Source organism: Lactuca sativa, chromosome 8 (genome assembly GCF_002870075.4).
Source record: "Lactuca sativa cultivar Salinas chromosome 8, Lsat_Salinas_v11, whole genome shotgun sequence".
In the NCBI taxonomy this organism is placed as follows: Eukaryota; Viridiplantae; Streptophyta; class Magnoliopsida; order Asterales; family Asteraceae; genus Lactuca; species Lactuca sativa.
In genome coordinates this window covers 206,103,013-206,113,760 of record NC_056630.2, presented here as the reverse complement: position 1 = coordinate 206,113,760, position 10,748 = coordinate 206,103,013, and the positions used below count along the sequence as shown (strand labels likewise).

The 10,748-nt window shown below is 32.8% G+C and overlaps 1 protein-coding gene across 1 annotated transcript; it reads left to right on the top strand.

The window, feature by feature from the left end:
• Positions 1-2,329: 2,329 nt before the first annotated feature.
• LOC111915281 (actin-depolymerizing factor 5) lies at positions 2,330-4,756 on the top strand. Its single transcript, XM_023910952.3, has 3 exons — positions 2,330-2,615; positions 2,735-2,994; positions 4,317-4,756. Exons 1-3 carry the CDS (start codon positions 2,595-2,597, stop codon positions 4,465-4,467), a joined length of 432 nt encoding a protein of 143 aa, XP_023766720.1. The 5' UTR covers positions 2,330-2,594; the 3' UTR covers positions 4,468-4,756.
• The last annotated feature ends 5,992 nt before the right edge of the window (positions 4,757-10,748 follow it).

The window sequence follows — 10,748 nt, the reverse complement described above, 5'->3', positions numbered from 1 at the left end:
CACAGTCACCGGCTACTGGTTACCTTCAGCTTACCGACGCCCTTCCGCCTGGCGACGCTCTTCCGCAGTCTTCACGACCTTGTTTTTGCTGAAAATTGATGCTGAAAATCGACTCGACAGTCGACTGTGTGTTCAACTTCGTGTATACTCGACAGTTGACTTCGTGACTTCACATCCCTTCTTTAAAATCGAACTGAGACTCCTTGGTAAGTGGTAATTTACCCTATATTTTCCTCTCTGAAGTTTTTAGTAATTTATCCTATGCGTATTCAATTCATTCTGAATATATGATACTATTGAGAGTTTGAGACTATGGTTATTACAATTTATGATATCTGAATTGATAATTTGATACTTTGAGGAGTATGACTTCTGATATCTGTGATGTTGCTGTGTAATTTATGATAGTTTTATGATATCTATGATGTTGCTGTGATTTTTGATATTTGTCATCTGTGTAATTTGTTGAATCTGATGTTGCTCTGAAAATGTTGATTAATCTGATGTTGCTATGAAAACGTTAATCTGAAAATGTTGTTGAATCTGATGTTGCTCTGAAAATGTTCCTGAATCTGGTTTTTGTAATCTGAAAATGTTCGTGAATCTTGTTTTTGTAATATATTATTCTATTAGTAATCTATTATTCTATTAGTTATGCTGATTTCTATTTTTGTGTGAACCATTTTTAGATTTTTGTAATCATGTCTTCAACAGATCCGAATCAACCCAATGATTCAAACACGGTTAATGATATCGCCCGGTTCTACAGTTGATTGTAATGAGAAACAAATGAAATTTAAATCTCCAATGTGGCGTCATTTCACCTATGAAGATGTTAATGGAACCACAATGGCTGTTTGTAAGTATCGTAGAAAGGTAATTGCATATATTTGTAATGTTGGATTTGTTATATTTTATATTTGTATGTTTGTTGGATTTGTCGTTTTGTAATGTTGGATTTTCAATTTTTTAGTTACTAAAAAACAAGATTTTAAGCTTTTAAACTTATGTAAAATAGTTTTTTTAGCCCAAAATATAGCAATTTTTATTAGCAAAAAGTTAACTTTAAGCCTAAAAAATGGGGGAACGGGGGCAGGATCGCGGGTGATGATTGTATTCGGGGGTAGTATCAGGAGCTATGTAAACAGGGGATTTGGGGGCGTGGGCGTGGGCAACTATTTCTGTTCCCGTTTGGTCTTGTTGAGATCCTTAATTTCGAAGTTGGAGAAGCACTTTGGAGCGAAGATTTGAAGAATCAAAAGCTAAAGCATTAGGACTACAAATGAGTTTGCTTTATGATCATGTTTAGCAATTCATTTTTGTTGTTTTAATGTTTTTATTTACTAATCATTGGGTAATACTCTTTACTTCCGATTAGATGTAGAAGAAACCTTAATACTTTGGTTTGATTTGTTTGTTGGATTTATAAAGTTTGATTATTTGTTATGTTTGTTTGATCGCTTACCTTATATGCTTAATTTTCGATTTTTATTGCCTACAACCGAGTGTTATATAGTCTAGATGACCAATCTAATTATATTAATTTGTGTCTTAATTATTTTATGACAATAATCTGGTAGGACCAAAGATGGACTGCTAAAGTTAGATTATATAATTGTGAATTTACATGTGTAAGAGACCATTAGATTGCGAGGCTATCCTTCAATTGATTTTCAAATTAGATCAAGTCTTTCATAATTTGAATATTTAATTGAATATTTAGCTAGCTAATTGCATGATCAATGTGTTAGTTGTTTTATTATTAGTTAAATAAACCAAGATAACTAATCATTATAAGAATAAGTAATTAACAATATAAATATATTTCAATTCTAATAAAATATTTATAAAAAAATACTCCATCCGTCCCAAAATTATTGTACATGTTTGACTTTTTAAGTCTTTTTTTTTTCAACTTTGACCTCAAATAATTTATTTTTTATCATATAATTTTTTATGCAAGATATATGAATATATTGTTTTTTAAATGTATTTTCATTTTTATAAGTTTCATAAAAAATTATATAATAAAAATAAAGTTATTTATGGTTAAAATTGATATGCAAATACTTTAAAAGTCAAACGTGGACTCTTGGAACGGAAGAAATAGGAGATTTAAAACCTAAATAAAAGTATTTTATCTTCTTTGTCTCTGAATTAATTTCCAATTTTGTTAGATATGACTTTGAATGACGATTGTTGCGACAAATTAATAAAAATCACCTTAAGTTATAAGCTATAAAATTTTGTTATAAGTTATAAAGAATATAGATATCTCACTAGTTAATTAAAAAAATGATTAATTTTTTTTTATCGAAACATATAATTCTTGCAATAAATAAGCTATTAAACCACTTGTACTCTACAGATTTACTTCAAATTTTTATCACTTAAAAGGCAAAGTTGTAATTAACTCCAACTACAATGGCATTTGAGTGATGAAATATTTATATAAACTCTACGCACACCATCACAATACCACGCGCCATAATTCCATTCTACCCTCCTTTTTTGTTCACACGCTACCGCCACCGTAAACCACACGCTTCCCACTCGAACCACCGTAAGCGGCGGCAGAAAAAACAATCACCACCATGGCTATGGCTTTCAAGATGGTATATGCATGGATAACTCTCTCTTTAACTTTCCAATTACACTTCAATCTATATCTGTTATTATGATTTTGCAAGTGAAAATGATTTACTAATTGGCGGTGGAGTTATGGTGGTTGCAGGCAACTACGGGGATGTGGGTGGCGGATGAGTGTAAGAACTCGTTCATGGAGATGAAATGGAAGAAGGTTCATAGGTATATAGTGTTTAAAATCGACGAGAAATCGAAGCTGGTGACCGTCGACAAAGTTGGTGGCGCCGGAGAAGGATATTCCGATCTGACTGCCTCTCTGCCGGACGACGACTGCCGTTATGCGGTGTTTGATTTCGATTTCGTCACCGTCGACAATTGCCGGAAAAGCAAGATTTTCTTTATTGCATGGTTCGTTGCTCTTCCCTATACTTTACATATATAAAATTATAAATCACTCCTTAAATAACATTATATTTAATTTCATAATTATTGTCTATTAAAATTATTTCTTTTAAAACCACAAATGTAGATTTTAGAAATTAGTAGGCTAGTAGCAACTAATCACTCCTTAATTGAGGTTTTTTATCATACTAAAAAACATTTTAGTATGTGAATAAAGATTAGACATTTTAAAGTCATGACATTTTTTGTCGAGTTTTTTTAAATAATCATTCTAGAAAAGCTTCAAAAGAAGTCTAAACATCATCAGATTGTAAGCATAATCGAGCTTAGATTTTTATTTACTCATCAAAATCATGATTATATTAATGTGTTTCATTAAAATGTTATGATTAAGGTTCCCCACAATGATTCTAATATAAATTATTTAACAAAAACCTAATTCAAAATAGTATTTTACCAGGACAATCATCAATTATATTTAGAGAAACTTAATCTTTTGTCATAGTAAAGGTATTATTATTATTATTATTATTATTATTATTATTATTATTATTATTATTATTATTATTAATCATAATAAAGTACTTTTATTTCTTTATGTTGTGTATTGTACTTTAAAATTGAACTTAATTACAACAATGTTGTTCCAACTGAAAACCAATTTTCACTTTGATTAACTAAACATAGTTTACAAATCGGTAGCTTGTTCAATGTATAATGTATTAGTTAGAAAAAAAAACGTAAAGAATACAATCTTATATTTAAAAGAAATAAAAATATAATACTACTATATGATAATAGTTAAATAACAGTAATAATAATATCATAAGTGAGCGTCTAGATATAGAATATAATAGACCTTTTCTATTTCGTAATCACGAAATTTAATTCTTAGCTGATTAAGTTTATGAGCAAATCTTTTTTGTTCTTAATATAATGACACTACCCTCTACATCTTTTTCTATTTATGGGTATTCATCAGATATATTTAAAATGGTATTTGATAAGGATAACAAAGATTAATGATATAAACAGAAGTATTGTAACAGTTATGATGAGTGGGTGGAAGTAGTACAACTCTTTACTAAAAGACAATAACTTTAGTGAATTTGGTGTCAAACATTTGACTTTATATAAAGAGGTGCAAATGTATGGATAGGAAAAAAGACAATTGACTTGATTGCAATGTTGGTATGCCACTCTAATTATTACACATTGGATTATTATATTTATCATAATTATAACTAATTGGAGTTGATCATGTTAATAGTATACTTTCCATGATTATAAAGTTTCTATGAATGTCTCTATGATTATTTTCATTATAGGGCTCCAAGTGCATCAAAAATAAGGGCAAAAATGTTGTATGCAACATCTAAGGATGGATTGAGAAGAGTATTAGATGGGATTCACTATGAAGTCCAAGCAACAGATCCAAGTGAGATGGGGTTTGATATCATTCAAGATAGAGCCAAATAGTTTCAAACAAACAAGCATCATATCTCACACCCCACCCCACCCCACGCCACCCCACCTACCCAACATTATATATAGACTAATAATCGCCCCTACTCATATCATCATGTTTTTAGCATCTTTCAAATGGGTAGAAGTCCCTTTTTGGTATCGAGATGATTAAAGGCAAAACAATGAGGTTATAATGACTTTTATTTCATAAGGTAAAAGATATAGGTTTCATTGAATCGTGATGATGCAACCTATGTAATTGACTATCTAATGTTTGTTGAAAAAGGTTTTTTTTTTTTTTTTTTTTTTTTTTTTTTTTTTCAAAATGATTATATATTTATCAGGTTTTTGTTTTCTTTTGTATGTTGTACCTTTTGGTAGTAGACTACTTTTTTCTTTTTTTTTGAACGGCAAATGCATTAAAGACTAGCAAGAGGCTAGCACAAAAAAGAATTACACATTACAAGTGCATAAAGGAGAAACACACCAATTAAACCACGAGATAGAATTAAACTTCGATATATTCTTAACCCAATTGAAAGCAAGGATTTGAATATCATCAGTCGTCTTGAGATGTGAACATCTCTTCTTCTTAAAACCAAAGTCATTGTGAGTTCTCCATATACTCCACAACACCGAGTATATTAACATCAGCCTGAGCTTTAGTCTCTTCTTATTAATGCCCGAGGAAATCAAAACAATTTTTTTAAGCTCATCATAATTATTGGGAATGCAAGGCAGTAAGCCACTCCAATTACTAAACCATGACCATATCTTCTTTGAGAACGAGTATTGTGTAAAAATATGCTCAACCGATTCCTTTATTTGCCCGCATAAGTTACAAGTAACAGAATCCAACAAAATTCCTTTTTCCAAAAGCTTGCAAGCCACCAGAATTCTATTGCAAAGCAACCTCCAAACGAAACAATTCACTTTAATTGGAACCTATTTCGCCCAATGAAAATCCCCCATATGATTATGGATATCCAAATTATTATCCATTAAATCTCTAAGAGATTTAACAGAGAAAATGTTGGACTCCCCAACTTTCCACTCCCATGAATTTGTCTTTCTAGATAAAGTTGTATCTCCCACCATACTTATCATCTTCTCTAACTTAGCCGACTCCCTGCCACTTCTCGGAGATCTCTTCCACATGCCTTGAAAAACAACACCGTCGTTAATATTAATCATATCTGAGACCTTACAATTCTTTTCACTTTCAATCTTATACAACTCCGGGAATTCCATTCTTAAAATTATATCACCACACCATTTATCTTTCCAAAAAATGGGTATGTTTCCCATCTCCTAATTTCCTACAAAACAAATCATCAAGACCAATATTCCATTCATCAAGCTCCCATTTTATCTGATAAATTTTCAGCCAAGGCCCCGGTATCCCACATCTTGCAAAAGCCGTCCCATTAATTCCTCTAGTATTATGCAATGCCCTAATACAAGAGGACCAAAGCGAATTTTGCTCAACTCTAAATCTCCACCACCATTTTGCTAGTAGTGCAATGTTCATCGATCTAAGATCACCAACACCAAATCCACCCAACTTTTTTGGTCGAGTAATCGTCTCCCAAGCAACCCAATGGATCTTCTTACAATTCTCAACACCTCCCCAAAGAAATCTCCTTCTAATGCCTTCCAAAACTGCAATAACTTTCTTAGGAGCTTTAAAAAGTGCAAAATAGAAAAGAGGAAGACTACCCAAGACGGATTTGACAAGAGTAAGTCTACCTCCAAACGAAAGATTTTTAGCCTTCCATATTGACAACTTATTCTTGAACTTCTCTATAATCGGATTCCAACTTTTAACAAGGTTCATATTGGCGCCAATAGGAAGACCAAGATATTTAAAGGGAAAGCAACCGGGCTCACAATGCAAAATACTATCCAGACGATCAATGTCCAAATTGTCAACCCCAATACCAAAAACTTTGCTCTTTCTGAGATTAACTTTAAGACCTGAGGCAAGATTAAAACATCTAAGTATCCTATTTAAGTTGATAAAATTGAGCTCAAACCACTCCCCCATAATCATAACGTCATCCACATACATAAGATGCGACAAAATAGGACCACTATTAGGCAATGAAATACCTCGAAAGATAAGATGATCACAAGCATCCTTTAAACAAACACTTAGGCCTTCCATGGCTATGATAAAAAGAAAAGGAGAGAGAGGATCACCTTGTCTAACACCTCTACTAATCTCAAACTCCTTTGCGGGCGAACCATTTACCAAGATAGAAGCTTTTCCGGATGATAAACACCCTCTAATCCAACTCCTCCATTTGGCTCTAAAATTCATTTGCTCCAGGATAGAATCCAAATAATTCCAATTAAGAGAATCAAACTCTTTATCAAAATCAACTTTAAAAATAAGAACTTGCTTCTTTTTCTTTTTAGCCCACGAAAACAACTCATTTATAACGAGCGGACCATCCAAAATACTTCTTCCTTCCACATAAGACGATTGTTCTAATCCAATTATCTTTTCCATAATCATTTTAAGCCTCGTCGCAAGAATTTTAGAGATAATCTTATACATGCAACCAATTAGATTAACCGGCCTATAATCACTGAGAACCAATGGATCCGACTTTTTAGGAATCAAAGATATGAACGAAGCATTACAACCATTGCTTATCCTCCCGATGACCTCAAACTCCTTCACAAAATTTACAATGTCCTCTTTTAGAACTTCCCAATATTCCTTTAGGAATTTGAATGTAAATCCGTCCGGACCCGACGCTTTATCATTCCCACAGCTCCAAATCGCCTTCTTGATTTCCTCCGTTGAAAACAACATCTCTAAATCCTCTTTATCATTGCTTGAAATTTTCTTAAATGGGTAAAATTTGCCTAGTCGAGGACACTAAAAGAAATCGCCTAATATTAGCAAGAATTGTCATACGAATCTTTCAAGTTTCAACATCAATCCTTTCTTTTTTTAATCATAGTTTGAATTGGCAAAATGCCCGATTTAAACTAGTTACCAAGGCAAAACATTTAACTTTAATGGGTAAAATTCCTAGTCGAGGACACTAAAAAACTTCTCATAGATCAAGATCCCAAGACCATATATCATTCTCATCATAAAGAATAATCGACTCCATATTATCTTTTCAAGTGATCCATTGTTGTTCCTCAAACACCAACCCAGTCCCCCCAGGCTTCGACGACAAGAACTCCACCACACATTCAAAGGTACACGAGAGCCAACTGTATAGCTTTTATCCATCTCCAAGGCATAGATCTAATAAATCGAGATTTAAAGGGTACTTCTTGCATCCACTTATCATCCCAAAGGCTAGCCGCTAGTATTTGACCATTACCAATATTTTTTATACAAAACGAGCCGAGATCCTCTCCTCTCGATCTTAGTTGGAAAAAAACATTAGATATTGAATCAATGACCATTCAAACACTCCCAAGCCACAATATGATTGAATTGACCATTTTCATCATAAAGTGCTTTAATAATTTAAATTTTACCCATAAAACATTATGATCTTCAAAGAATAACCATTTTCATTTGAGTAAAAGGATTCTACTCAAAGAAAATGAGTTTCCAATTCCCAACTATTTTCACAACATGTTCACAATATCTAGCCATAACTTTGTTCCATTTCACCATAGTTACCTTTTTTTTTGGCAAAATCACCTCCCAAAAAAATGGTTTCTAAGAGACTATAGCATCTTGATTACCATATTAGGGGTGCAAAAAAAGGACAATATAGTAAATCACAATACTCCCAAAAACGACTTGAGGAGGGTAATTCAGATCATGTTGCGGGAAATTTTGCAACATCACCTTGTAACGTTCTCATGCATCCAGGGCGGATTCATGAATTCATAGTAGGTGTTGCCGATGTTGAAATAGGTATTGTCGATGAAGGAAAAATAAGTAAAAAAACTAAAAAACTTTCCACTACGGACAGAAAAGTAGGTGTTGTCGGTGCCACACCGAGACATTTACTAAAACTGCCCTTGCACACATCATATAATGTTTTTCATCTTGTTAAAAATTTTGGATTTTTATCTTCATCTTTGCTATCTTGGAAGGTGGGTTGAATTATTTATAAATCGGCCTTTAACTGCGCTCATGTGGTAATAGTATGTACCATCCGATTCAGATTTTAGCTAACTCTTTTCAGCTTCTTAGGGTGTTCTCGAAAACTACTTAAGTATCATAACATCTTTAGTAACACCTGGAATGATAAAATAGTCATCAATTTCGAACATGTTTTCCACATGTTGATATACATCTCCGTCGTTCTTTCCCGTCAACAAAATTTCTCGCAGTTATTGTAAAATTGCCCCTATATCTCAAAATTTGTTGCAGCTGATATCTCGGGGCTGACAAGCCTAGGTGTTGCTCAATCTCTCGCACGACATGCATACCTCTAATGATAAACTAGTTAGATCTTTATCCATCTCTTCTTTTAATATTTCTTCTTTTTTCTTTCTTATTGTCCAATTTATGAAATTCCAGTTCTGGTTTGTCCAACGGTGGAGTCAAATATGAATATGAGCTCCTGGTCATCAAACATAGAGGAGAAGAAGGTCACCTCACTGTGAAGAGATTATCATATGAAGAGAATCCTGCAGATCCACTTACGAAGGGTTTGAGTAGGGCTAAACACGTTCAGCATTCCAGGAGCATAGGTATGAGAGATGGTATTAGTTTTAGTAGTTAAATAGTTATTTTGAAACTTGTAACAAAGTAAATGTAATTGACTTTTGGTGATTAAATAATAGAGCATTATTTATGAGTTTGTTTACTAACTTTTGTCAATTGTTTATTCTCGTGTTTCATTTTTTCATGTTTTACTTCCCGAATAATTCGATTATTCAAAACTCCGCAATCATTCATACTTTTGGAAGTAAGTAGTGAAATAAGATTGTCATGAATTGAATTATAGATTGTCTAATGAGTTTTAAACATAGCAATAGTATTGCTATAATGTTCATGAGTACTTAGAAATGGAGATTTAATTATTAGATTAACCCACGCTCAGAGAATTACTTCATGGAATTAATCATAAGTAATTATGAGACGATAATATCTTATAATTTTGAAACATAGATATATGAGTTGTATTTTACAAGTCAGTTGTGCATTGAAAATACATAAACACATTAGTTAATTAATGTTATAAAATGTATTTTCATACTTGATTTGGTGAGTAAATGGTGCAAACATATAAATCAACTTTATTTGTTCATTTTGCCCTAACAGGAAAAGCGATATCTTTTGGCCCCTCGGTGATTTGGTGTTGACTTATACTATTAGGCCCAACTAAATTGATATGTTCAATTAGAAGTTCTATGTCATTACAAATCAGAAATTGAGAAACAAAGTTTTGGACAATGAGATTGATTTTATTCCATGTCTCATGTTCGAATGATATCTTGCAGAATGGAGGACTATATAATCACTTATCTTAGGACACGTAGCTGACCGGGTCAGAGTTTGACAACGGCTTTTAGAAGCTATAATTTGTTGATAGATTCAGAAGTTCTACTGGAAAATATAGTTATAGACTTATCCCAGTGGGAGGCTGTTGGATTAGGTGTCTAAGCCCATAACTAAAATTGGTAAATACTTGAATTGAAAGTAGCACATTGTCCTTTTGGGTTACCCTCAAACCTAGCAATTGGACATGATGATTTTAGAGAGAGAGAGAGAGAGAGAGAGAGAGAGAGAGATTAACTTATTATGTGAATAATAAATTAAATAAATGGTTTATTAATGTGCTATGAAAATAATATATTAATTAGAAATCATATTATTTAATTAATAATTAAACAGAAATTAATTGGAATTAATTGGATTAATTAAAAGTATAATGACTGTTTCGTTATTTATCAATAGTCTAGAAAGGAAGGCTCTAGAACCTCTTGGAAGCGGTGGATGAAAATCTCTAGGGAAACCCAAGGAGCTTTCATCCAAGGCCCTTTGGACAAGGGGATTGGGCTGCTTGGTCACCAAGCAAAGGATCCAGAGCATATCCCTTAAACCCTAGCATTGACACCAAGTTTCCTCAACTATATACGAAGTCCCCTAGCCTTGATTTCGTCCATGCCTTCCATCCAAAAGCATTGAAAAAAGTTCTCTCCTTTCTCCTAATTCATTCTCTTGCTAGTTTGGGTGTGATTCCATTAGAGGCATGACACTTGTGGTGCTTGCTTCCAAGAGATCTTCAAGAGGAATTCTAGTTGTTTTCTATAACAACTAAAAGGTATGTAATCCTAAAACCTTCTAAAGTTAATTT